Source organism: Indicator indicator, chromosome 5, assembly GCF_027791375.1.
Source record: "Indicator indicator isolate 239-I01 chromosome 5, UM_Iind_1.1, whole genome shotgun sequence".
Taxonomy (NCBI): Eukaryota; Metazoa; Chordata; class Aves; order Piciformes; family Indicatoridae; genus Indicator; species Indicator indicator.
This window is the reverse complement of record NC_072014.1, coordinates 9,994,143-10,022,088: the sequence shown is the minus strand read 5'-3', so window position 1 is coordinate 10,022,088 and position 27,946 is coordinate 9,994,143. Positions and strand designations below refer to the sequence as shown.

Genomic DNA, 27,946 nt, shown 5'->3' with positions numbered 1-27,946 from the left:
TGCATCTTGAAATTTTGTCTTCCTTAATCCAAATAGTCATCATGAAATAAGTGACTAAAGAGTCTCTGAGGAGATGGAAGGCATGTTCTAGCAATCAGCAACTTTGACTGCACCTACCCAGTAACTGCACAATACAACTGCTGTGACAGCTTCCTCTCCCTTCCCATCACTCTCATTGCTAGGTGCTGTTTTTCCTTTTTATTGCTTTAGTACAGTATATGACACATTAGAAAAGAGGTGGAAAGAGAGCAGCTCAGAGGACACTAGGAGGGTCCAGCTGTGCAGCACAATTCCCCTCTTGCACCTAAAGGCTCAAGAGAAAAGGCAAGAGGGCAGATGTGCATCCCAGGTACTTATGACCCAACACTCAACTAAGGCTAGATGTTTGAAAAAAGATTTAGAAGGTGTTCTTATGTTGGCCATCACATGCTTGCAAACCACAGAAAGAGAGAGGAAGCTGTCATGCTAGTTGTACTGTGCAGTTACTGGATAGGTGGTGTCAATCCAGGATTACAAGGGAGATGTTAACAAAGTTGTTGATTGCTGGAACATGCCTTCCATCTCCTCAGAGGCTCTTCAGTCACTAATCCAAATATTCGTCATAAAATAAAAGAAGGAAGACAAAATTTCAAGATGCAGAACCTTAGAAGGCTTGTGTTAGGGTCCCTCCTGCAAAGAGGACCACTGTCATCTGCTAGCGATCCAGAAGTAAAAAAGGTGCTCTCCCTTCCCATCACTCTCATTGCTAGGTGCTGGCTGCAGGGAGCAGGCTCCCATTTACACCTGAGGTTATGACAATATTTGTCTTCTGTAAACAGCAAAACACCAATTTTCTAATGTTTACTTGGACCTGGATTTCATTCTGTGCATGTTGTCAGTACTGGTGTCCACACCAGCAAGGTTTCCTTTGGTAAAGCTGCAGCAATGTTTTACCAATCAATGTTCACATAATTGTTCTGAAAAACTGTGATAGTACCTAATGCCCACACAAATTATTAGCTATGCTTGTTGTGCTAAAGGATTACTCTTAAAGTGTCAAACCCTTGCTGTATGTGTTTGCAAACTTAACTTTAAATGATAAGCTCAGATCTCACTCATTATAGATAATTGTATATCTTCTCTGTAGGAAAAGATGTAATGCAGAACACTGTCTATTACCTTGCAACCATAAAGTATTCTAACAGCAGTATATCCTTTAATTGCTTTGAAAGGTAACATTTTGCTGGGCCAGCTAGGTTGTGAATATAACACATGAGATTTATCTCTGATGTGTTAATTTGCTTGTCTGTTGTAAAGACAGTGATTCTCAGCATTTTTTGGGTGAATTTTGAGTTTCCAGTTGTTGCTTGCTGGATTTATTTCTGCTGAGCAGTCTGCCTTAATAGTTTATCTAACTAAAATGTAAAGATTAAAGCTATTTTGCTTTCCCAAATTGTTCCTTGGTAGCAAAAAATGGGATTAAGTCTATTTTTGTTGTACTTAAATCTTAATTTAATAGTCTCTCAACCTTTGCTAAGGTACATTGTGAAGTAACAGGTAGGAATTTCTTGTCACTATGTAAGGGCATGGAAAATACTGCATATCATGAATTAAACCTCACTTCTGTCTGCCCACATCCTAATATTTACATATTGGCCAAGGACAAGAGCTAAGTATCAATTAGTACATTAGTCTCTTCATTTCAGATTGCAGTACCCTGATCAAGGGAAAGTGGTGGTTGTCTTGAAGTGCCTGGTTTGGATGGATCCTCTGATTCATGAATTCTGTCCAGTTGCTTCCTTTGCCTTGCCCTCTACTCAGCATCTTCCTTCTCTGCATCAGTTTACATCCATTTTCCACATACATTTCTTTGCTTATAGTGAAAACTGAGCAAATGAAAACTATTTTGGTAGAATAACTGTCAGAGAAAGTGTCAGTGAGGTTCACCAGGAGTTGTGATTGCAGTGGTAAATGAAACTTTCCCTTTTCCTTTTGACTTATGGGAAAACAATTTATAGAAACTTGTCAGGCTTATTAATCTATTTCACCTATGCATGTTTCTAGCTAGTTATTTAGATTAGTTTTTGGGGAAAAAAGTCCAGTCTGAAGGACAAGGAAATTTTGAATAATGTTCTTGATTTTAATCTTTTCAATTGACTCTAGTGGGCAGATTGCAACCAGCACAAATGTGTCCATTTATTCTAAGTTGCGTGTTATGTGCATCATCTTTTATCTCAAAATATGTATTTTTGTAAAACGTGTAGGTGCTTCTAAACGAACAATAATAGTAAACTGTGGTCTGCAAACCAGTTGAATTTTACTATCCTGACAATATCTAAATGGAAGTTTTGTATCATTAGATTTTTATTGTGGTTAAACTGATAAATCTGCACCTCTTAAATTTTTGTTATCTTCTTAATTACTTTTTAATATTTTTTGTTTTTTCGTTTTTTTCCTATGTAGGGTGACTTAGCAGCTGTTGAACAGTTGCTGAAAAATGGGGCAGATCCTAATGTTAAAGATAATGCTGGCTGGACACCACTGGTGAGCATCAAAGACTTCTGTCATCGTTACCCTGATCAGATTTCATTTCACCCCTGCTTTCACACATTCGAGTTGCTTTTACATCCATTTAGGTGACACAATTATGCAAAGTGAAGAAGTGATGATAAGGAAGCTTAACTTATTGGCAACTACTGATCTGCCCAAGTCTAACTCCTTTGTGGAGTAGGGCATGTCAAGAAATCTATGAGCCTGCCATCTGCAAATGCAGAAAATATAGCCATGAATGCTGGAGAATAATCAGTTGCAGATGAGGTGTATATTTTATGTGTTCTTAATTCCTTCATGTTCTTTATCATTTTGGAAATTTATCAAGTAGTTGAATGAAAAACTTGCTCACTTGAATTACAGAAAATAAGCAAAAGGTTATTTTGACCCATGACTACTTCCTCTCTTGTCAGAACCTGTAATCTGGGAGGCCTCCTTCCCCGTAGTCTAATTTGCACACAACTGGCCTTTTGTAGTTCTTCTCTGTGCTTTTTCTTACTGTTAGGTTCCAAGGTTAATTCATGTCAGGAACGTGGTGGTGGTGTATCCTTGGATTGTCTTCCCCAACCATCTACTGAGAGGTGTTTGAAAATCAATGTGCTAACTGTTGTGACACAAGTCCTTTCTCTGACTTCTTTTTCACTTGAGTTTCCTCTCTTACGTATTTACCCAACCAGCATGAGGCATGTAATCACGGGCACACAGAAGTGGTAGAGCTGTTGCTACAACACAAGGCGCTGGTGAACACTACAGGGTACCAGAACGAATCGCCGCTTCACGACGCTGCCAAGAACGGGCACGTGAGCATTGCTGAGCTCCTGCTTCTCCATGGTGCTTCCTGTGATGCGGTGTAAGTAGATGTGGGATGCTATTTAACTGTGGCTTTAGCTACAGCTACAACTTCCAGGGTGTGTGTTAAGTAAATATGAAGCAAAGCTGGTAATAAATGGGATGTATTTGAAGTGAGGAGGTGGATGTTAAATGTATACTCCACTGTACTTGCATTCCCCTTTCCCAGGTAGGTCTTTCCTTTCCATTTCCCTTGTCCTTAGCTTTTCTGGTGGCAATCATAGACAGCTGGAGTATTGTACTGGGAAAGTAACAAAATGTGCTAACCCTAATTTTACACTGCTCTGTTGGCATCTTGTTACATCTACTGTCAGCACTAAGATGCTGAGCTAGATGAGTTTTGAACTGCTACAGTTGTTTATTGTCTCTACTTTTACTACACTGCTTGCATTTTCATCCAGGCTTTTCTGCATGCACAAATGGCATAAACACAGGTTGGGATTTGGGGGATGTTTGTTGGTTTGTTGTTGTTTTTCCATTCTGGATCAAAGCACTAATCCTTAGTACACTTTTTAATTAAAAAATAAATCTTAGAAATATTTTCAGCTGAATCTTCTATACAGTTATGCCTCCTGAAGCTTTTGGCATTTGTGTATAGGAAGTGCTAAAGAATCAGTTAGGCTATGGCTAACCCTGCAAGCTATAAGTATTTAGACACTAAATGTGGTTTTAAGTGTTGTAGATTTGTGGTTGTGGCAGGGCCTGTGTGTATGAAATTTGAGGGCAATGCATGTTGTCAGTAAGTGTGTGTATATAGTAACACGATAGGATGAAGTCTTGCATGACATGATTTCCTTTCCAGCTGCATCAAGAAGCATAAACAAGTTCAGCTTGATCACCTCAGCTTTCAATATTCACTCTTGAAGCTTACAGAATTAAGGTATTTTGTGGAAGAGCACAAGGTTTTCAAAACCAGTCCTAATCTTGAATATACTGATGTTTAAAAACAACAAAACAACACAGCCCACAAAACTTTAGCATGAAAAAGTAAACCAAGGATCAATTGTTCATTTTCACTTTGTTTTTGAACAACATAGGCCAGGACATCACACCTTGAGAAGCTGACAACTTCAGAAACTAATTTTCAAGCCACTTGAATATCAAGAACTGGTTGTGTGGCACTTATCACTTGTCTATCTAGTATTTGAAAGTGTAGTACAGCCAACGGCTTTAATGCATGGTTTTGACATGATTTAGGCACTGGAAGATTTGGATTCAAGACTCCAAATGCCAGCAGTGGAGTCTTTAGGTCTCTTAGCCTTAGTTTCTGCCCCATATGTTCATGCGAACTGAGACGAATCTGAACCTCTTTCAGTTCATTCTGCCTGAGCAAACGTGACCTTCTATTGAAACAAAAGCCTTTTAATCAGGGAGGGAGAGATTTATGTAAACTTTAAACTTTGCACTAGCTTTTCACTGAATACAGGTAAGCAACCAGCTACCACTTGCAGTACCTCTAAATATAAAAAATGGCTTCTTATCCACTTCTGAGTATGTAATGTGCTTAAATTAATTTCCAGGGTGCTTGGAATCTCTAGTGTATAGTGGTAATAAATTTCTTTTTATTTTTACTTAAAATCTTCTTGGAAAGAAATTTAGCTGCCTTTAACATTTGTTTCATTTGTCTGGCAAAAGCAGCCACAAGTGCTTTGGCAAAAATCCAGTGCTGTACATCCCTCCCTGGAAAAACTGAGGCTTCCAAATCTTCTGTAGGTTGTCCTGTCTCTGGCTGAAATGCTACTGTGCATGTAACTATTGCCTTCACGATGGGAAGGGGTTAGAGGTTTTCCCCTAATTTTTACAGAGTACTAGAGACAGTGAAAGGGATATGCAAGCAAAGTGTTCAGGCTTGAATATTAAGATTTTACTGACATCTTCCAAGAAACAACGGAAACATGAACTGCATGTCTGAGACTTCAGAAAACCTGTCCTGTGTCTCCATTCCTTCCTGTGCCCTGCTAGTTTCCCCCAATGAGGAGTGTTTTCTTGGATCATGACTTTGCAAATCTTGCAGGTTTCTGTCATAGTTGTAGTCCTAATTAAACAGTGGTTGGATTTGTTTAGGTGAGTGAGCGTGAACTTGCTTTAATGTAGAAGGCTTAATTTTTTTTCCCCCTAGTGAATGCATGCATACTTATAATGAAGTCATAATCTGACAAGAAGCTTCGGGTTTTTTTTTTTTCAGGGATATTTTTCCTAGATCATTGAGACCTGCAGAATGCAGCTTTAAAAACAGGAGGCAAGCACAGGGTGGTCGCTTCAGATGGTGCAAGTATAAATCTTTTCAGATAACAAGTGATAATTCTTATCACTAGTTATAACTGGCCTCTTTGTACTTGATGCAGGATCTACTCACCTTCACATTATTACTGTAGGATCTTTAAAGCAGAAATAGAGCTGTGATGAGTTGAACTTGCATCTCTTCTCAAATGTTTATTTTATTTAGGGATATGCCAGAGGAGTGCATTAACTCTTTAGAGGTATGCAGTGAGTAAGCTAAGACCAAACCCACTTTGCCGAACTGATACATTTGTCTAATTTTAGTTTGCCTCTTTTTTTTTATGTATGTGTGTAGTCCTTTGCCTCTTTAGGACCTCGGTGAACTAATTTTCAGGGTAGGAAAGGGCTCTCTTTATCCTAGTGTATTAAAGTGATTCTTCATTACCTCTCTGGGGTGGGGAGCAAAGTTTGATTACTTCACTATGGTTACTTAAAGTATTTTCCTTTAGCTAAGCTAAGTAAAATGTGAACATGATGAATGTATTCAAATGTTACTTGGGACATTATCAAATATAGAGCATAAAGCCATAGAATTAACTTGGGTTTGTGTCTCGATGTCCATTGTGTGTTGGAGAGTTAATCCACTGGAATAAAAACAGTGCTTGTGTTGAATGGCCTGCTTAGAGGAGAAGCTTTGAAATTTAGTATGGTAGTCAATCGTGCAAGATGAAAATATTTTAAAGATATGCAATATTTACTGACTGCAGGCTCAAAGGCAGGTGAGATCCACTGGCCTGTAGAAGGACGTAAGATCAAGGAGCAGATACAGACTCCTTGTAAGGGACCTCAGTTCATGAAGTGTGCAGATATTAGCATAACCCTTGCTATCAGAGAGCTGAGACTTTACCATTTCAGATTTAGATCATCAGGTTTATGGACCCATCAAGTACGTTTCATTCCAAGTGTCTCTCAGGCTAGTTTTTTTTTTTTTCTTGCATGTTAATAGAGAGTGCATTAAGAAGTAACTGTATGTAATAAGAAGCAGCTACATGTCTTCTGGACCAAGCACATACAGGTAGAACTACCTCCTCTGCCAGAAAGCAATCTTTGGATTTTGGTATTCCTTGGCTAAATTTTTATATTTAAATCTGTAACATTTAATAGTTGTGGCACTTCATTTGGCAGTTGAGGCTTTCAGTGACTGGGAAAGATATGAACTACAAATGAAAAATATTATATGGACCAGTGGACCTATTAATTGTCCCCCTGGTCTAGTTAATTTTTTTAAGTTAATCTCCTGCACATAGCTAATTTTTATTTTTATAGCTTTTTTTTTCTCATGTGCTCGCTCTCTTGAATTCTTTCGTCCTTGCTTCACAGCAAGCCAAGTGATTTGAAAAATTAGATCTGTGCATTTGCAATTTCACAGTACTTCCTAAATGCTTTAACTCAAATGGGCTATCTTGCCAGTTCTTCATGCACAGTAAGTTTAGCATTAGTAAAAATGGTCATGTTGTCTTTTTTTTTTTTTTTTTGATGCTTGCTCTCTTCAAGTAGTAGAGTCTGATTCTCATCAAGACCTTGGTAATGAATAGAGATAGATAGAATGTGGTCCTCAATTATGAATGGCATGTGGACAAAAACTATAACTTGCAGTTAATTCCAGGAGGCATTTGACCATGGCACTGACATAATTTTGTCTCCTTTTACTATGTTGAGTTTGTGCAGGAGTTTAGGTTCAAACAGTGTGCAAACAACCTGCTGACTGCAAGTTAATTAAAACCCTGGCCCTGTTTGGATATCAAGGATGGTCTTTCTGGCTACACAGACTATTTAGGTTTGGGTTTTTTTTGTTTGTTTTACACCTGTGAAGTTAAAAAAAAAAAAGGATTGCAGCTTCCCACATTCTAGTAATACAAGTACTGACTGGGAAGCCCCAACCTTGTCATTTCCATATTGGAATTAGTGGTTACAGTAATGCACTGGGGCCTGGTCGCAGGATTTCCATTCAATACTGAATTCATTTTGTGGAGCTGGGGTACAACTGGGTTTGTGTAACTTCTAATGTGAAAATGGTGCAGCTTAAAACTCCTGATTACAAAGTATTTTGCTTTGTAAACAAAGTCATTGTTTGCTTGTATCAAAAGCTGTGAAAGTTTGAGGCTTTTGAAGAATTGACAAGGCCATGTCTCCCTGTTTATCATCTCTCTTTTGGTAGCTTATTTGCTGAAAGTTTACTGAAACATTTTAGAAGGTAACTGTTACGTTTCTTTTTGACTACAGCAGTAACCTCTGTTTCTTTGTACCTAAGACTTGAGCAATGTTGCTCCATAAACTGAAATCCCATTTCTACAGCTTTTCATAAGAAGTTCTTTGATCTGTCAGTCCTTAAGATATCACTTGTCATTTCATGTAAAATCATACTCAGCAGATTACATGGAGTTGCTCTTCATTGGGCTCATCTTTGTTCTCAGCACAGACATCCTACTCTTTGACTGGAATTTATTCCATCTGTAAGAGCCCTCTGCTTGACTATTCAGTACCTTGATGACTGAATAGTAGGAAACTGCTTGCATCAAAGTGTACATCTGACTCTTGAATGTTTAAAGCAACTTGCAAAAAGCCTCCTTGCATTCTGGTAAAACGAAGTGTGCCTTAGAGACCTGCTCTTCTAACTTAAGCACCGGAGACACTTACTCCTCTCGTGTAGAAACAATTGTCTGTCTTCTTTGTGAGTGGGAAACTTGTCCTGTTAAGCAGTCATGTGCACCAGACACATTTTGAACAGGAGGGTTGTGGAGTCTCCCTCTCTGGAGATACTCACTCTGGATGCAATCCAGTGTGATCTGGTATTAGGTGATCCTGCTCTGGCAGGGAGGTTGGACTAGATAATCTTTTGAGGTCCCTTGCAGCCTTTAACATTCTGTGGTTCTGTGAAACCCAGACCTATAGTAGGAACACACAAGCATAATTACTGATATTTCTAAAAATGCTGGATTTAGGTCTTAGGATGGACCTAACTTAATTTTGTTTTGCAAAGTGGATCAAAATTGATGATATTTTTTTAATGTTTTTTTTTCTTTTTACACTGTGAACCAGGTGGATCGTTTCTCATGCTCATCTTGCCTGAATGATGACAGATTTGAGCACACTTTTGACAAAGTTTCTTTTTGCTGTTCTGATGGTCTTGTGGCTGCGTTTGTCTGGTCCTTGATAACTAATCATAGGGCTAAAAATATTATGCATTCCTAATATATTAAAAATGGTTCTTTAAGTGACTGCACTGATAATTGTACCAGCCTGAGAGGACCAGACAAGATCTCTTTTCATGATTATTTGCTTCTTGGATGGTTAGTGCTTAACTAAAAGGAACAAACCTGGGTTTTATCCTTTTTCTTTGAAAAGGATATGTAAAATAAAGCAACACTACACTTGAAATCTGCCATCTGGGTCTGTTCCTTAGTTTCCCTTGGGTTGGTGTTCCTTTTTTCAGACCTGAGCTCCCAAGTTTGTTTTACTTTAACTATGCCACCTTAACATCCTATGAGTGGCCATTAATTCTTTAGTGCTTCATAATGATGGGATGGTGTTTTGCAACACTGGTAAGAAGTGATTGAGATGACCTTAAAAATAGAGAGGAATAAAAGAGTGGAGTACAGAGGGGTTGGCTGGAGCTCTTATTTGTCTAGTTTAATTGGCAAAATAAATTTCTATATTTAACTGTGTTGGCCTGCATAGCTATGGTAAACATTCATGAGGATTTTTTCCAAGACAAAGATCTTACTGTGACTGGACAGGGACAGAAAGACACTCCCAAACCTCTGCTGCTGACATGCAGTCCTATCCTCCCCCTGCTTAGTTCACAGTAAAAGGTCAGCCATTTAGTCTAAAGGTGATTTTTAGTGAATGTGCTAATATTTTAAATTGTTTTTTCTCCCTCTCTGGATGTATTGTTCAAAGGAACTGTCCTGCGGTAGTTTGAATTGCACCTGGCCTTTATTTAAAGAAAGGGCAAGAGCTACCCTGATGATGCATGACAAAGCAGGAACAGCATGACAATATTTAATGGGCTTGCAACTCCCAGGACTGGGCTGAGATTTAACCAATTATCTTTTAGTCTGCAGAATGTGTATTATGCCAGCTCTTCGCTCATTAGCAACACAGAAAAGCTTGGGGTTAGTAATACTGTAGGATTAGCAATTTTAAAATACCATCCCAGAACCTCCTGTGTGGGATTTTTGTGGATTGTTGTTTTCCCAAGAGCCTGTGTTAGTGAGCAGTGCTCAGTCAGGAGCACAGAAAGCTGCTAAGGTCAGATGTTACTTTCAGCTTCGCACTGGCCAAAGCCCCCCCGGTTAAGTCAGAATGAAGACATAATGATTTGAGCCTCTCTTTGGGCTGGATTGGGTCATGGACTTATGAGGAATTCCCTATAAAGCTTTCTAGATGCCTACTCTGCAGAGGAACGTGTGGCTAACTAGGAGACAGCACTTCAAAGCTGCAGTGGTTTTTGACCTCTTTAAATGGTTCATTGTTTGGTGACTAAACTTACCGGATTTCAGATACTGAGTCAGGGCTTTGTTCTCGGTGACAAGCTTCCCCTTCATAACGAGCTCCTATTCATGCTTTTTGAGAGCTGGAGCTACGTGAGGTGGGGAGAAGAGGATCAGCTGGAATAGCCATTATTCGAAGAAAGGGCAAAGCAAGCAGAATTCTTCCTAAGAGTACTGGCAGAGGATCATGCTTGTTAACAGCAATTATACCTGTTGTGGTTTCAAACTGTTCTCTACAAATTGCTATTCAGTATCTGCAAAGTTGTGTGAGGACCTAGAAGCCATGGTTGTGCTTGATGTTGTGTTTATAGCAAATCATATCTGTCTGAGTAATGGTAAAAGAATGGGGGAGGAAATTTGTTTTGAAGCGTGTCTTAACTACAGGATGCCAGGTAGGATGAATAGCGGTCAACAAAATTGGCAAACCAACTAAAATCTGAATGAATTGTTGTGTTCTGTGGAACAGCATGCTGAGGGAAATTGAGATGCATACTCAAATTTTGGAAGTAAGGGAACCACAGTTCCCGAGTAGGAAGCAGATAGCTTTTCCCATAAAAGCGTAACCACGTTGAGCTCCAATGTTTCAACACAGTGTGCAGAGCCTTCTGGCTTGTCTTTTTATGGCAAATGGGTAAAGCCAGAAATGCGTTTCTTGGTTATATGATTGCATTGAAAGATTAAAGCTGAAAGTTCTCGGAGTTGTGAATGATCTATACCAAAGTGCACCCTGAAACAGTTTTAAAAGACTGGTTTATTGAACTGAACATCCTGCTCTGAACATCCCTTGCTCCTCAGCTGGGTGTAGCAGCTTCAGTATGCAGTTCTTACTTGAAGATTTGTGGGCTTTTAGCAGAAATTACATATTAATAAGAAAGTGGGAGGGAATGCCATCCAGCTAATGTGCCTGGTTAGTTAAGAATCAAGTCACATTTTATTTACTTAAAACCATCTGTGCTTGTTTTGCCAGTAACAAATTTGGTCTGCGGCCTGTGGACTATGCACAAAGTGAAAAGATGAAGTCTGTGCTAATGTTAGCAGTGAAGAATGAATCATTTTCACTTAAACAACCCTCTGATGAGGTAAGTGTGTGTGGTGGATTTTTCACTTTGTTTTGCTTTTTAAAAAAACATAAGCTTCATTCTGTAAGCGTTGAAGGCTTGGACTGAAGTACAGTATATCATCTGCCTGTAAGGATTACAGGGAGATTTGAAATAGGCTGGGAAACTGACTTGGACAACATCTCTAGAATGTATGTGGGACAGATACATGTTATGATTTCCTGTTATAGCTTTGCCTGGGAAAACAAAAGATGTTTCTTGTAGTGTGGCTTTATCATAGGAGGATGAATGCTGTGTTGTTCTTGAAATATCAGTGATCGAACTTTGCTCTTGTTGTTGTTTTTCTTCCTATTTGAATTTGTTCCACTTGCCAAACTGGCTGAAAGCAGCAGCAGTCTTTGTTCCAGGTTCTTTTTGTGTGCCTTTAAAAGGCTGTTGCAATATCATCCTTTGTCCAGCAATGAAGATACCAGCTCAGCAGTTGAAAATTTTAGTAGATTGTTTTGGACTTCTCATTTTTGTTCTCTCTTCTTGCCAAAGATTTTTCAAGACCAAAATCAGGTTATTCAGACTTGGTAAGTCACTGCATTATTAAATGCTTTGTGCTTCCTAAGGAATGGTGATTAAACTGACCTGGTTGATCCAAGCAATTCTAGTCGACTCCAGAGCATACACCCCGTTATGATCTCTCCTCATTGATGCCTATCGGCCAAAAGTAAAACATTGCAGCTAAATTGGCAAAGATACAACTGTTCTCTCACCTGCAGAAAATGTAAGATGCAGCTCTTTTGCCACAAAGAAACCATTTGATATTTACATTTGCTTTGGGATGAGTGTGTGCCGATGGATGGTCACCAGCTCATACGAGTGACTTGATCCAAAGCCTAAGGCTTTAGGGTAACTGGGTCTCAAAGGTGTATCTGTATATGGAATCTGGAAAGACCCAGGAGCTGAAGCATCACATCCTTGTCAGGATGAAACTTGAGTAAGCAGCTCCTGTTACTTTGTACTGGTTAGTATCTGCATAACACACACAAACAAACAAAAAACCCCAGCCAAAAATAAAATAAGAAAAACAACCCACAAAAACAATCAAAAAACCAAACCAACTTGAGCATTCATTACTTAGAGGGTAATGTATTATGGACTCTTTGGTAAAAGGAAAGACAGGTGCTAATTATATAGGTTACTCAACATATTGGTAGCATATCTGTTGGTGATCTCATGAAAAGTAGGAGGCTTTACTGAGAAATGTTTCTTTTTTCTCCTTCAATACTGCTGTTAGTCAGGCTGTTTGCACACAGCTCAACCACCTGTAGGTGTGCACACTACTGCCTTCTTATTCTTAAACAAACAATCACAAAACACCCCAGCCAAACCAAACCCACAAAAAAAAAAAAAAAAAGCCCAAAACAACCCCAGCGCCAAAACCAAAGAAAGCAAGAAAGAGAAATCTGATGCACAAGCTGGTTCTGTACCTTGCATAAGCTAAAACAAGCACCTCTAATGCTGAGCTTATGGACCCTGTCCACTCAGCTTACAATGAATTGTTTTTCAATGTGTTTACTCTTATTAAACAAAGCTGTCAAACAAATTAACTGGTTGCTTTACGTACCCAAACGTTTATCTTGTTTATGCAGTCACTGAGCCCCAGCCAGCCAAGAGATGGACCAGTTGGTATACTGGGTAGCAATCTTAGCTTGAAGCAACAGAAATTGCTGAACAAACTTGCCATAGTTCTGAAGGCTCAAAGGCATACTGAATTTAACAGCAGAGGTATGTATTCTTGGTGAAATGTCTTTGTCCAAATATAACTACAGTCCTGCACTTTAAGATACTAGCTGCAGCATGGTTTTTCTTTCCTGTGAAGTGCAGTTTCTGAAATCTCTGCCTATGTAGCCATAGTAGAATGATGGTGTGTTGTTGCATCAGAACACATAGGAATCTTGCTTGGTTACTTGAGGCAGGAGACTTCTAGGGAAGCCACAGTTTGGTCTTTTAATTAAAATCTCTATGTCCTTCTCAAAGATCTTTTTTCCCACTTCTTTTACCAACTTGAAGGTCTCTGCTTCACTTCCTTAAGATGATAAAGCCAAATTATGGGGCTTGGGATCTTATTTTTTGTTGCCTTTTGAGGGGATCATTTTTTTAATCTTCCCTACTAGTGTTGCTTTTCTTGCCTGTGAGAGAAATGCTAAGGTGATTTTCCCCTACCATCTTTCACACCCTGATTACTACTCCAGAATTGAGTCCTGCTAGCTTCGTGTCTAAAGCAGTGAGATTCCATAGTAAGATTCCTGTCAGAGTTGAATGTAACTTTAAAAGCATTAGAAAAAAAGTAGCATCCTGCAACCCAGAGCTGCCTCTGAAGATGTTATCTTAGAACTGTAAAAACGTGACTTCCCTTTTTCAGAGTGAGTATATGCTGAAGCTCACAATTCCTAATAGCCCTCCTACTTACTTGTGCCCTAGTCTGAAAAATCACAGACTTCTGCTGGAAAGAGTGGTTGATAAATTATCATAGTCTGTTTATTCTTTAAATAGTGATTGATGCTTTTCAGCCAGGCAGAGTTCTGGTTTTTTTATGTGCTTGTAGTTTGACTGATGTAATCTTTCTCCTAGTAACTCATCTTGTTATCCCTGATGTTCCCATGCCAAGTACTGTCAAATGCATGATGGCTGTTCTAACTGGATGTTGGGTCCTCAAGTTTGAATGTAAGTAGTAAATATATGGGATTCTTTGGGCTTTCTAACTGAAAATTGTGAGGGTTTGGGTTTTTAATCTCCTAAATAACAAGAAATTTAATGAAAATAAAACTACTCCTTCCTTGGCAAATGTGTGCATTTCATTCTTAAGATTGGGTAGGGAGGGAATTTTTTCATTGCTACATTGAGTGACTATGAAAAATATCCTGGGAGAAGAGGAAGGAGTTTAGTAAGTTCTTGGGTTTCTAGTAAGCAGCTTCTATTGAAATTGATGGGAAACTTACTTTTGTATGTGATTGAGGCCTGTAGGAAGGGAAGGTGCTGCCTTTTCATGTGTAAGCTGAGATCTGTTGAAAGTTGTAACTTCTAACCAAAGTTAGACTGTCAGCTGATCATAACTCCTGTTTGTACTTTCCACTGAAGTTCTCTGTTGAGAGAACTCTCTGTGCAATCACAGGCTCGGGCAGGTCAAACATACAAGTGAGTTTCAATACCCATTTACACACAAGCCCTGAGTGCTCTTCAACTGAAATAGTACCCTTCCAGTGAAGATGACTTGCATAGTGTCCCCTTAGCATGCAAGTAGTTATTTTGATGTCACCTTTCATGCAGTGTGTAATCTGGTTTTGTACAGTGCAAGCTTTTTTGTACAGCTGTTCTGTGGACTTACACCCCAAATTCTGCTTCATAATGTTTCTTTCTGATGTACTTCTTACTATCTCTTTTCACAGATGGCTTTTCAGGCTGCCTTTCCCCCCCCTTGACCTTTATGACAAAGTCTTTTTAGATAATGAATACACTATAAATGAGTTAATTATCCATGGAAAACTGACAGGCACATTTCATTCCAGTTTTCTACTGTGTGACTAAACATCAGAATCTAAGGATTCTTTAATGGTCTGAATTTTTTAGTCAGGAGTGTTTATGAAGACACTGCTTATAGTTTGAAATGAAGCAGAATAGGTTTTCAAATAAGACACATCATCAGGCACTTTGAACACTGGACTCTTTTTCAAAAGAGTGTTCATTTGGCTTCCAGATAGTCAGTGGATGTGTTCCAGGCTTTTTTGAGGGGACAAATTCAACAGACGCTCTTTAATATTTTGTGCAGCAGCTGCAGAGTGGCTTCTGTTTGTGGCCTTATAAGAGTGTGCAAAAGGAAAACATTGTGTCCTCTTTGTACTGTGATTCTTACAAAAAGGAGTAGCTCCTTGTTGAATGGGTAGCATGAAGAAAGACTGTCTGTGCTTAAGCAAGCAGATGGATTTAATAACCTCCAGACACTATGCTGATAAGCAGAAGGGAAATTGTTTCCTCTTTGGAGGTAGGGATGCAGCAGGAAACTCAGAAGTCCTAGAAGCAATGTTTAGGTTGTAGAGGCTGGAAAGGGTGTGTGCAGGTGCTCTGCAATGGTATCCTGTTTAACTCAGACTAATCTGTTTCTGTGATGAATCCCTTGCAGGTCCCTGGCTTCACTCCATTCAGGAGGCCTGCATACCTTTTGGTGTGTGCTGGGGTGGTTTTTCTTTATTTCATTATCTTTTTTGCTAGTCAGATGCTTAGAAAAATTCAGCTTAGTGGTAGGGAGATTTAATTAGTAAGACCTGAGTTTAAATCTTTGTGGAAGAACTTTTTCCAATCACTTCTATGTTTAAATAAAATAGAGGGGGAGTTATTGATGGAATATCTTCATTTTTTTTTGTTTGCAGCTGAGTTGTATTTATGTTGTTAGTACTGATTAGTACAGTCCTGGCTGCTAATGCTCCCAGCTTAGTAAGCAACATACTACTTAAAAGCAAGTGATTCTCCTCCCTAGTGAGAAATGTTAGTAATAACTCATGGGGTCTGATGCAGCTAAGTGCCTATAATTAACAGCACCACTCCATCTGTTCTCACCAGTCTGTTATTAGTCTTCTTCAGAGTTATTACAAGTTAAAGATTGTATAACAAATAATTGGACTCCTACTGATGGAACATTTGTCTAGGAAAAAGATATTTGCTTTTATGTTCCATCATTTTCTCTTTATCATGGATTTTGATTTTTATTTTTATTTGGATAAGTTTCCTTAAATGTGATACAAATAAACTTCTAAAAGTGTGTGCCTGTTCTGGCTTACTTCTCACAAAGTCATGGCAAATAAATTGAAAGAGCTGCTTATAGTTCAGTGTTCTAAACTGTTTACTTACAAAGTAAATTCATGTTCAAAAACTTCACTGAAATATATGAAAAAACAAAGCTTGGTGTGGCAGTTAATGAAATGCTGACTATGTATAAGTGAGTATTTGAATAATTTTTTTAAAGGTAAGCTGCATTTGACTTATTTCTCAAGTTATATTTATAGCTTGCACATAATTATACCACTTCCCAAAAAACATTGCATCCTTGCAAAACCCAGTATTTCATTTGACTGTATTTCTTCTGTTAACTCTTCCATTATAGCAGGCTTTCAAGCTGTATTTCTCTAACAAAAAGCCATTTCCCTCTCATGCATAATTCTATGGTGTTTCCGTTTACGTGTGTCTATGCACGCAGATACAGCATCCCCTACTATCAGCAGAGAGGTAATGTGGCATTTTCCAGCAGAGTTTGAGCTAAGTGTAAGGCCTCTTTGTACTGGAGAGCCGGGATTTAAATATGTCCCTTCAGTTTTGGGGTTCCCTTTTGCCTTCAGGTAGAAGAGGAGGGTGAAAGGATGTCAGCCTGTAATCTTCACAGAAGAAAAATGTCACCTTATCAGCTGCAGTTCCATATTTTCTATATATAATACACTCTCAGCAATATATCCACTTTCAAAGCAGCATAGAATTCAATTGAGACTGTGTTGTTACTTTGCTCCTTGCCCTTGGCCATATCTTTCATTGATTTCATTATTTTATTACTTTCATTATTTCTGGGATGGTAATAGGGCACAAAGTAGCATATCATTATCCATCTGCAAGTAGGCTGAGACAAAGATTCAAGTATCACTGTATTTCCTCTGTCCTTTTTGTAGAGCATAGAATAGCATAATTAAAACCAGCAGAAGTCTTTAAGAGCTTTTCAGCTTGTTTTTTCTTGAACTGATTGTCATCTGGTAAAGCAGGGAAGGAAAAATGATCTGGGCAAGGCTATGCCTTGAAACAAGCTTGTGTCAGTCTTTGCAACAAAGTATCTGGCAGAATTCTAAGCATCTGCATGCTTATTCCTTCATTTATTTTGCTTACCTGGAGCAGCAGCAATGATTCAGCTCAGATTGTTAAAAAAATCTGCAAAAAAACCACCTCTTGTTTTTCTTGTAAGGACTCAGAACAACTGGGAGTTGACTGGAAGAGTGAGGAGATTGCTCCAAGAAATTCAGAAAGATGTTTTTGCCTTGGAATGTCAGTCATGCAATGTGTCCATCCTTGTTTAAGCTATTAGCCAAGGGAAGTGCAAAGCTGTCTCAGCAGTCTCCTGCTTAGGCCGGGCTGTCTCTCTTCCATGCATAAACATCCCTTAGATAACAGGCTGATGCTCAGCAAAGCCCTCCCTCCTTAGAAGTTTTCATCACTGGTGTTTCATGCTTGTTTTGTAGTTGGAGACTTACTTCAAGAGCCTCCTTCTACAAAGGGACTCACAGCTCTGTGAGAAGTGGTGGAAATACCTGGTGTGCATATGTGTGTTCTAGGTAGTTGTTGGGTGTACAGCTGAGGGGAATGTTTCACATCAGTGGAATCTGAACTTCTGCACTCCCACCACATCCACACCTCCTGGAAAGGAGAAGGGAAACATTTTGCTTCGAAGTCAGCACAAATTTAACCTCTGAAGCTGTTGGGTTTGCAGAAAAGAATACGGGAGTGAGAATATCTGAAAGGAGGGGTGTGTTTTTGTCTGCATAGCTAGGAAGTGGACTGGTTTGAAACAGGATCCGGAGGGAAAGGAAACTGTGTTTCCACTGCTCCCTCCATTATACTCAGCTTTTCATATTTAAAGAGTCTTTTTGCTCTAATTTTGCTTTTGGTTTGATGAAAACATTGAGTTAAGGAAGCCCATTATAAGGAAGAGGATGGCAAATACTGCCTCATTCATTTAAAAGCAAGTGATGGGATCCAGAGGATGAGTGGTCTCAGTGGGATTTTACCTCACCTTTACACCCTAGGAATGGATGCCTCCAGTCACTTTGATCAGTCTTGGAGAACAGCTGCAGCAAACAGTGGTTTCTTAAAGAGAACAGGGCACTTGGGGGTTTCAGTGAAGTGATGATTTTCATATTACATGTTCCTAGCTTCTGGGAAGTGATGTTTAAGGACTTCCTAAGCATCTGCTCCATCATATTTAATAAACATCACCTGGATTAACTTGTTAACTCCCATTCTTAAACAGATTCATTATAGTCTCTGTAGCATCTTGTCATTTCCATGTCTTGGAAAAATAGACTGCTTTTGTTTCACCAGATGAGATCTCTGCCTCACTCCATGAAAATCTGTGATTTTTAGTTACTTTATAAGCAGATTAAGAGACAGTATAAGAATTATTCGGTGTAGCAGAGAGCAGTAATGCTGTCATGAAAGCAAAGTGAAGCTAGCCATACCAAATTCCCCCAAGGCTTTCTTTCAGTCTGGATTTTTTCCTGTTGTAGGAAAATAATCCCAACAAGCTTTAGTCAATCTGCATATAAGTCTTAAGATCCTAAGATGAGGAAGTTTCATCTGCCATCTCTACTAGATCTTGGATGTGTAATGTTTTGTCTTTGTTGCTGTCATGTGTTTCTAAATTACTTTTAGCTGTTCTGAGAGATTTTTGGGACTAACCCGTTCTTTGCTTTATTAATGCAAATCCAACCAAACTCCACTAAGGCTAATTGAGTTACTGAGAGCTACCCCTGGGCATCTGTGGGTGATTACAGTTTGTTCTTGGCAACCAGTTCTTTTTGTTCTTCATCCTGTTCAAATTGGTTTTGCTGATGCAGTTAGCTTTGTTATAAACCAATAAGGATTACACGAATAAGGATTGTAGGGCTCTGATCTTAAATTTTGCAAATAATGATTTCTTTATTTCCACTACTGGTGGCTACAGTTGTATCAAAGGTCAATTAAAGATACTGTTGGAGCACATGCCCTGTTAACCTGCTTGCTCCTTACATGCTAGAAGGTGAGGAGGGGAGGGCAGCTGCTCAGTGAGGTAATAAGGATCAGTGTAAGTCGTGATGATTTACTGATCTTGCTAATGAGGGGAAAAGAAATAAGCAGTATTCTTCTTGCCAAATGTGGTGGCATCAAGCTAAAATGTGGCTCTATTAAGATAAAACCTTTTTCTGCAATATTTTCTAGGGACTTCAATACAGGCTCTGTTTTTGCTAGAATTTGGTGTGAATGATGTTGCTTATCTCTACAAATTGAAAGTGTAAAATCAGCTATTTAAGAGGCTTTTAGACTTCTAATGTTTTGTATTTCTAGGAAAAACCTTGCATGACCTCTCTGCACATGCCATCTTTCTCCAGTATGGTCTTCTGTCAGGCAAGCTTTATTATTGAGCACTTGCAGACTTGAACTGGGCATTGCAAAACAGCACTGGTCCATGAGAGATGGAAAAATGCCACCTGCCTTGGTACAAGTCTTACCCTTTTTGTGGGTAATTGATCCAACTACTGTGATTAAACTAGAGGGCCATTAAAGTATAATTGCAATAGTCACCCTCATCTCTTTAGGGAAGAGAACATGTTAAATGAGTAAACTGGATCAACCTCAAACCTAGAACGTCCACAGCACTCACTGGCAATAGCATGGAGGAATAAACCAAGGTTGGCTGAGATTCTGAGTAATTGGATGGTGTTATTTTATTTTATATCAGAACACTAGACTTTTGTTTTTTAGTTAAATTTGCCTGCAAATAACACACAGACTGCAAATGGGGGAAGGGAAACCATGTAACCCTGATTCCTACCCCCTCCTAAAATTGCAGGTTTCCTCTCAAAAGTGAGTTCACTTTCCTCTCAGAGAAGAGCTTCTTTAAAGACGTCTCTGTTATTTTGAGATTTAGGCCTGGGGGTTTTTTGTTTGTTTGTTGGGTTGTTTTTTTTTTTTTTTAATAAGTACTTAAGATGGCCATCTCCATTTCAGAAGGGACTTGACATAGTATTCATGGTATCCTGATCACTTTTTAATTAGGGTAATAATTTTTTCAGTCTTTTCATCTGACCAGTGCCTTGGCATAAGGTTCTCACTGATGCTGGACAGTGCCAATCAAATGAGAGTCTAATCTCAGGAGTTCTGAGAACCCATTTAACACAGCTCCTATCTGAAGTCAAAGGGTGCTTGCTATACCTTAGACTTAAATAGGTGCTGTAAGGTCAATAGAGCTTCTGGAAAAGTCCTTTTCAAAGTAGCAGAGTGATATACCTTTGAGTAGAGCATGGAATTTTATTTCTTTTTTTATACGTTCTCTTAATCAGGTTGACAGTCAATTGGATAGAGAGACTATTAAAAAGGAATTACGATGTTATCCAGCTACTTACACACATTAGCAGCATTAAAACTGATAATCCATACTCAAGAAAAAATCCTGGGCTTTACTGAGTGAACTCAGCTTATCACTCAGTGGTCAAAATAAAATCACCTGCTGTACGAAAAAAACCCAAAAATATTGGGAGGACCTACAGTATGCTCTAATCTTCTGCTTGTACCTCTACTCTTAGGCATGAAATTGAGAGGTGCTAGTATAAGGTCATCTTGTGCTGTGTTATCTTGTAGAAAAGTGGTAAGTCTTGGGCATGCCTCCAAATCAGAGCATAAAGCACCCAAAGCTGATTATACTGTTTTTGAGAAACCCCACTGTTGTATCCAGCTGGTGTCACTGTATCTGAACATGATAATGCAAAATCAGCGATTTCAAAGCAAGTGACTTGACACTAGGTTTTGTGTGACTAGGGAGAAGAGTGGGCAAATAAAAACCTTTTGTTTAAACAAATGTGTAATAAATTAGGTAGAAACACAGTTTGAATCTGTTGTCATTTTATCTCAAATGTAAGAATATGGAATATTTTTTTTACCTGCTGATTTTTTTACTTTTTTTTTTTTTTTTTAGTATGGGGTGAGAATCCTTTAATTCTTTAAATCAAAATCTCTTTCTGCTATGTAGGGCTTGAAAAGAAATTAGCAACTCAAGAAGAAATCAATCTGAACATAGTCTGCAGTGAAAGGACAGACTGGTGTCTGTCACCTAAATTATTTTCACTTCCTTCTAGTTGGGAAGCCTTTCCCCACTGATAGACACGCTTTGACTGTTCACTAAAGGTTGCAAGCACCTCCCTCACACATTGGTTGACAACTGCTCCAGTTTTCTGAATGTATAGCTAGCCCATGACTGATGACATGTGACATGCTGTTTGCTTAATTTCCTTGTGCCTTGTGGTGGTTTGAAACTGTCTTTTTAATTTTTCCTTGCAAAGTTCAGAACAGAGAAAGTGAAAGAATGTAAATAAGTCACTATTGGGTGTAAGAAAGCAAAATAACGATTGTTCTAAACACTTCCATTGGATAGATAGAAATGTTTAAGAACTATTACCCAAAACAAAGTAGGCACTCTGCACATTCTGCGTTCGGCAGTGGGGGCAGTTGCTGGGCTGTCTGGTTGCTGTTTCTTCTTCTCTTCTGGCTGAAGATAACACACTGACCTTGGCAGCTAAGTTAACAACTTTCTGCTCTAACTAAACTCTGCTTCTCTGTCCAGGGGGGTCTGGGGGGGAAGCTCCTGGGAGAGGGAGGCCCCTTTGGGAGGGTCCCCTTGCGGGGAAGCAAAGGGAGATCGGTTGTGCTTTTCTGTTGATTGTATATATTTGTAAATGTTGTGAATTTTGTATATTTGTACATATTCATTGCATTTCATCTGCTTGTAAATATAGCTTTTCATTTGCTTCCAGACTGATCTAGCCTGGTTATTGTCGGTGGGGGGGGAATTTCAGCTCACACCGACACACTTTTTATTTTGTGTAACTATGTCTGCCTGTGTACCCGAGTCTGTTATCTCAGATTCTGGCAAAGGTCCTGCAGCTACTGCTGCTGGCTCTGAGTCAAAACTATCGGCAGCTTTCTCACAAACCTGAACTGTGATTTCCTGGTCACCGTAATCAGAATCAGAAACCAATTCCGAACCTCTCTGAGCTTTTCTATGTTTCCCCTTACATCTACGCAGGTCGGAAGAGTGAGTAGCCTTACGTCTTTCTTGACACAGTGCTATCAGCAGCCATATGATTATTCCAAGAAACAACAAAATTAAGGCTAGCACAAGATATCTAGGGTACCACTGGTTCCAAAGACCCTCTGTAGTTGTAAGAGGAGTAACAAACTCAAATGTGTCTGCCAGCAGATTCATAGTTGAGTTACCATATCTTCTAAGCCCAATAAGACCACAACAGAATTCAACAGCATTCAGTAACTTGTTCTTAACCCAAAGAAATGACTTATATGCCACATATCTCACAATCTTGTCTATCATGCAGGAAACAGCCCAGCTGTAGACAATCACACTGATAACAGAGGAAATAAAATTACTCAAAATCCAAAACAGCTGAATTTTGCTTCCTAATCTGAGCAGGAATAAATCATACAAGCAATCGAGCCCCACGTTGGGCGCCAAAAATAAAAAGTGTGTCGGTGTGAGCTGAAATTCCCCCCCCACCGACAATAACCAGGCTAGCTCAGTCTGGAAGCAAATGAAAAGCTATATTTACAAGCAGATGAAATGCAATGAATATGTACAAATATACAAAATTCACAACATTTACAAATATATACAATCAACAGAAAAGCACAACCGATCTCCCTTTGCTTCCCCGCAAGGGGACCCTCCCAAAGGGGCCTCCCTCTCCCAGGAGCTTCCCCCCCAGACTCCCCTGGACAGAGAAGCAGAGTTTAGTTAGAGCAGAAAGTTGTTAACTTAGCTGCCAAGGTCAGTGTGTTATCTTCAGCCAGAAGAGAAGAAGAAACAGCAACCAGACAGCCCAGCAACTGCCCCCACTGCCGAACGCAGAATGTGCCGAATGCCTACTTTGTTTTGGGTAATAGTTCTTAAACATTTCTATCTATCCAATGGAAGTGTTTAGAACAATTGTTATTTTGCTTTCTTACACCCAATAGTGACTTATTTACATTCTTTCACTTTCTCTGTTCTGAACTTTGCAAGGAAAAATTAAAAAGACAGTTTCAAACCACCACATGCCTAAAGGTTCTCCTTTCACTGTTACCCTGGTAGTGTTGTCCTGTCTCTCTTCAACTGATATTATTACCATCAACAGCACAACTAATCCATAGAAAGACTGCCATGAAGCATGCTGAAACCTAAAGCACCACCTGAGGATTCCAGCGACTGACTTTCCTGTTTGGCAGACAAAGTGTTAGATGAGACTGCTTGAAATGTCCCTGAACACAATGGTTCCAAAAAGCATTTGTTCTTATCTATCAAATATAACAAGACCCAGGAGTCAGAGCAAATTCTGCTTCTATGGTTTGAACAAAAAACGGGAATTGAAATGTATTATTTTTCTATCACCAAAAACCAGGGAGTCTGCTCCAAAAAGGGTTGTGTGCATATAGGCCTGACAGTGTTGCCTTCAGCGTATTTCTGTTAAAGGAAAGCATCTACACACTGAGAACTTTATGCTTCTGGGTTTTTGTCCTATCTGCAATGCATAGCTTTTGTGCCATAAATCTGATCTGACACAGACCTGTTCCAGTTCTAGCTGGCTAAGAAAAGTGGCAATTAAGGAGAATGCTGATCATGCAGACCCTGGCTAGGGAAATGGTCTGTTTGCATATTTCCAGTTTTTCAAGGAAACATGTTTATCTTGTGGTTCTTGTAGATACAGTGAAAACAGGACCCTTGCAGATGAGTCTCTCGCTCTCTTGATGGGTTGTCACTGTGTGTGACAAGGAGCCCTGTATCAGGTGTACAGATCCTTTGTAGGACTTGGCAGTGTGAAATGGACAGGCATATATGCAAAACAGAACCTATTTTCTTGTTCTAACATAGACATCATTCCACTAACATTAATCACTTTCATCACTTCAGGTTTTTTTTTTCCCCCAGGCAAGTAACAGTACAGAAAGACATTGCAGTCTTTTGTATTCGTTCAACCTTTTATTACTTTAGTAGCACATTTTGCTCCATTTACTGATGCTGCCACTGGATGCTCAATTTATGAGGTACTCACCATATAAAAGCCTCATCTCTGCAGTGAAAGTCCTTGAAATTGAGCTTTTGATGGTAGATTGAAATAAAACATGCTCTTAATGAGTGGATGGTTCTGTTTTTAAGACTAGATGAGATGATTTTTCCCTTATTGTAAGTGGCACTGGTTGGCATCTCACTTGTCATGGAAGGAAAGAATATTTGTGTAAGTGGAGAGGCAAATCGACACAGGAAGTCTTGTTGAGTTGTGATGAGAAAAGTAGAATGGAAACATTTTTAAATTTATTTTTGAGTTATGAGTGCTTTGAAAATAAGTTACTATTATTCATTGCAGTTTTTGAGAATGAGTAAGTAAGCAGCTTTTCTGGAAAACACATGACCAGGTTACCTTCTGGTTTTGTACACATTCATTCCTTCAAGAAAAATTATCATGAATAAGTGCAAGTTATTGACCCAAACCTTGTACATGGAGGGAGATACATATTGTTGTTGGCTTCAGCCAGTGGTGGTTTTCTGTATAGGTTTTGCTTTGTTTTGGTTTGGGGTGTGCGTGGGTTTGGTTTTGGTTGGTTTGTTTGTTTGTTTTAAATGAAAGTAAATTGGAGGACTTCTGGTAACTAAAATTATGAATTCCTGTTGCATTTTGTAAGTCTATGAACTGGTAGTAAGTTACTAAGATCTCACTTTCAGAATCTCTCTAGATTACATATTCCTATCTCTTGGCTGCCATGGTATCCAAGTACTTCTGTCAGTGATGCTTCTCTTCATAGTTTTGGGGTTTCTTCCTTTTTAGACTCAGATTTCAGCATTTTTATAGCAGCCTCCCAATACCTGAAGGGGGCTACAAGAAAGCCAGGAAGGGATTTTTTTTTTTTTTTTTGAAGGCTTCTTGTGGTAGGATGAAAGATAATGGATTAAAGCTTGAGGAGGGAAGATTTAGATTAGATATTAGGAAGATATTTTTTTACAGTAAGGGTGGTGAGATACTGGAACAGGTTGCCCAGGGCGATTGTGGATGCCTCTCCCCAGAGGTGTTCAAGTCCAGGTTGGATGAGGCCTTGAGCAACCTGGCCTAGTGGAAGGTGTCCCTGCCCATGGTAGTTGGGTTGGAACTAGATGATCTTTAAGGCCCCTTCCAACTCAAGCCATTCTATGATTTTTCTTCTGATTTTGTTTAGTTTGGGTTTTTTTGAATACTGTGGGTTTCATATTTGCACAGTAGATCAAGAAACACTCTGTGAGGTATAAAATACTACTGTAAAAGTTACAACCTTGGCAACACTGCAAATCCTCGTGGAACAGTTTTCAAAACCAGCTTTGCAAACTAACTTTCTTGGGTAATTTTTATTAATGAGTGCAGGCAAAATGTTCCACCCTTGAATGGGTGGCTACAGCAATTTCTCTCTTCGAAGTGAGGTCAGGTAGTAGGTTTAACTGATGGTAGTGATATGTTAGCATCAGCGCATTCTGTGTTGGAAAAAACAAGGTAAAAACGTGTGGACTCTAAAAGACAACCTCATTATGTGCCAGTGGTAACAAAAACAAATGCCACTGTTCAACCCTAGCATAAATCTCCAGTTTGTGCTGATCTTGGAGACCTTGAAATCCCATCTGATTTGTTATTTGAGGCTATGGCTGTTTGGAAACAGCTTTGTGCTTGCTTTGTAATTGCTCTTTATAAGGCAATTGCTTCCATTTCATGACCGCAGAGTTGGTTCTACATGCTGGCTCTAAGCTTCCAAATGATCAGCAATTTGGCATTTGACATTAAGTGGTTGACCTTTAGTGGGTATGAGGAAAAGCTAATAATTCCTAGAGTTTACAGCACCGATTTTACTGTGATACTGCTTCTCTCTGCCTAACTTTCATCTTCAACCACTGTTGTACATTTTTTCAAGTTTAAAAGCAAATTGCTGAAGCACACAAGCTTTGATGCCGTTTTGCATCGTGGGTGATCCTTTTACTTTTACAGTGCAGCTCTTCAGTCCCCAAAATGTCATTCAAGCCTCTGTTAAAGCATGAGATCTGTCATCTTTGACTTCCTTATTGTGTGGCTGTTTTGTTTTTGCAGGGGTACAAGCCTGCCTACAAACCACAGTACGAGAACAAGAAGAGAAGTACGAAATCCAAGGCGGCCCACAAAGAGGCCGGCTCAACAGAGAACAGCTGGTGAGTTTTTTTTATTGCTTGAGACAGGTTATCTTAATGACCTTTGGTTTGTGCATGTCTGCCCTTTGCCACAGGTGCAGTAGGTGTAAAATTTTAATGTGGTCTTGTACAGAAATTTGATTATGTGCAAGGTGATGGAAAGAACCACGAACACCCATAAAGCTGTCATTATCCTCTATTAGTGGATATGTTGCTATAACCTTGTTAGAGGGAAGGCTGTAGTACACCCATGGAAGAAGCTGGGTAGGACAGGAAGTAATGCTGCTTTGACCTTTCCTGCTCAGCTTTAGAATCTAGCTGAAATTATCTTTTGTTTTTATTACTCCTTGGTTTCCACCTAAGGCTACTTTTATAGCTAACTGGGTTAATTTTGGGTTATTTTCTGGATTATGCTGGAGAAGTGTTGTAACAGTAGCTATAAATATTCCTAGCTCCTGGTTAAACCTTGTTGCACTGGAAAATACTTAAACATAAGTAAGAACTTACCATGTAAGCAAGCTTTCTTGATTGCATACTTAGACTGAGGACCTTGTACATAAAGTTGCTCTTGTAACTTTCAGTCTTCGTTTAACTTCCAATCTTGGTTACTTTAAATTGTGGGGGTTTTTTTCTGTAGGCTCTGCTTGTTTTTTTCCCCACTATTTTCCTGTGTACTCAATAATGAAGTCCTATTTTTATCTTTTTTCCCTTTAGCTGCCAAAGTTGTTTGATGGATGCTACTTCTATTTTTTGGGATCTTTCAGCCGTCACCAGAAGAGTGATCTTGTGGAGCTGGTCAAAGCAGCAGGAGGACAAATTCTGGTTAGGCAGCCAAAACCAGACAGTGATGTGACACAGACAATCAACACTGTGGCTTACCATGCAGAATCCACTTCTGACCAGAGATTTTGCACTCAGTATGTAATCTATGATGTGGCTTCTAAATTCAAGCCAGAGAAAATTCGTCAAGGCAAAGTCTGGATGGCCCCCTCCAGCTGGCTTATAGACTGTGTGATGTCATTTCAGCTCTTGCCTGTAAAATGAGTATTGCTGTCTCAAGGTTTTAAATGTGGTGAATCTTGAGCAGTTGGAATGAACACTCTGGTGATCACTGGTCTGAAGATGATGATTTGTGTTTTATGCTTTAGGAGTATGGGAGAGCTTTTGACTACTTCGGTAAGTTACTAAGATCATCACAGATACGCTGGGATGAATGAACATTCAGTGGAGGAGAGAGGCAAATACACCACCTTGGGTTATTCAGTATGCTTTATTTTTGCATTTGACTGCAATAATCACTGGCAGTTTGCAACTGAGATTTTTGCAAAATTAAGCTTTTTGCATTCTTGGTGTAAAGCAGCCCTTCCTAGGTGATAGAGCATTACCTGCTTGCTTGTGTTGTTGAATATCCATTGGCAAGGATCTGCTGTGTCTTGTGTCAAGATTTCTCAGCCTTAAAAACCCAAAAGGACCATGCGTTTGAACATGCATTTGCCTGCATTGACATCTTTTCTGTCAGGCACACATGATGTTTCCTCCTACTTCTTGCAACTCGATTTTGCAGGAAATTGTTGGCATGGGATAAGCCTTGCAGAAATTAGAGTGGAGCTAATGGGCCAATTTCATTTGAAGACAATTTTGAGAACACTAAAAATGTTGGTCTGAAATTCTTTATCTATAGCAGGAGAGATGCTTTACTTCTGTCCTCTTTGATCCTTGAAAATCCATAACTCCAACTC

General features: G+C 39.2%; 1 protein-coding gene across 1 annotated transcript in view; it reads left to right on the top strand.

Moving 5' to 3' along the window:
* BARD1 (BRCA1 associated RING domain 1) overlaps positions 1-27,251 on the top strand; it is a 45,895-nt gene extending 18,644 nt beyond the window's left edge. Inside the window, exons 5-11 of the mRNA XM_054381209.1 lie at positions 2,443-2,523; positions 3,207-3,379; positions 11,119-11,230; positions 12,850-12,985; positions 13,832-13,924; positions 26,131-26,228; positions 26,922-27,251. Coding sequence (XP_054237184.1) covers positions 2,443-2,523; positions 3,207-3,379; positions 11,119-11,230; positions 12,850-12,985; positions 13,832-13,924; positions 26,131-26,228; positions 26,922-27,251 — 1,023 coding nt within the window. The remainder of the gene's footprint in view (positions 1-2,442; positions 2,524-3,206; positions 3,380-11,118; positions 11,231-12,849; positions 12,986-13,831; positions 13,925-26,130; positions 26,229-26,921) is intronic.
* Positions 27,252-27,946: the final 695 nt, after the last annotated feature.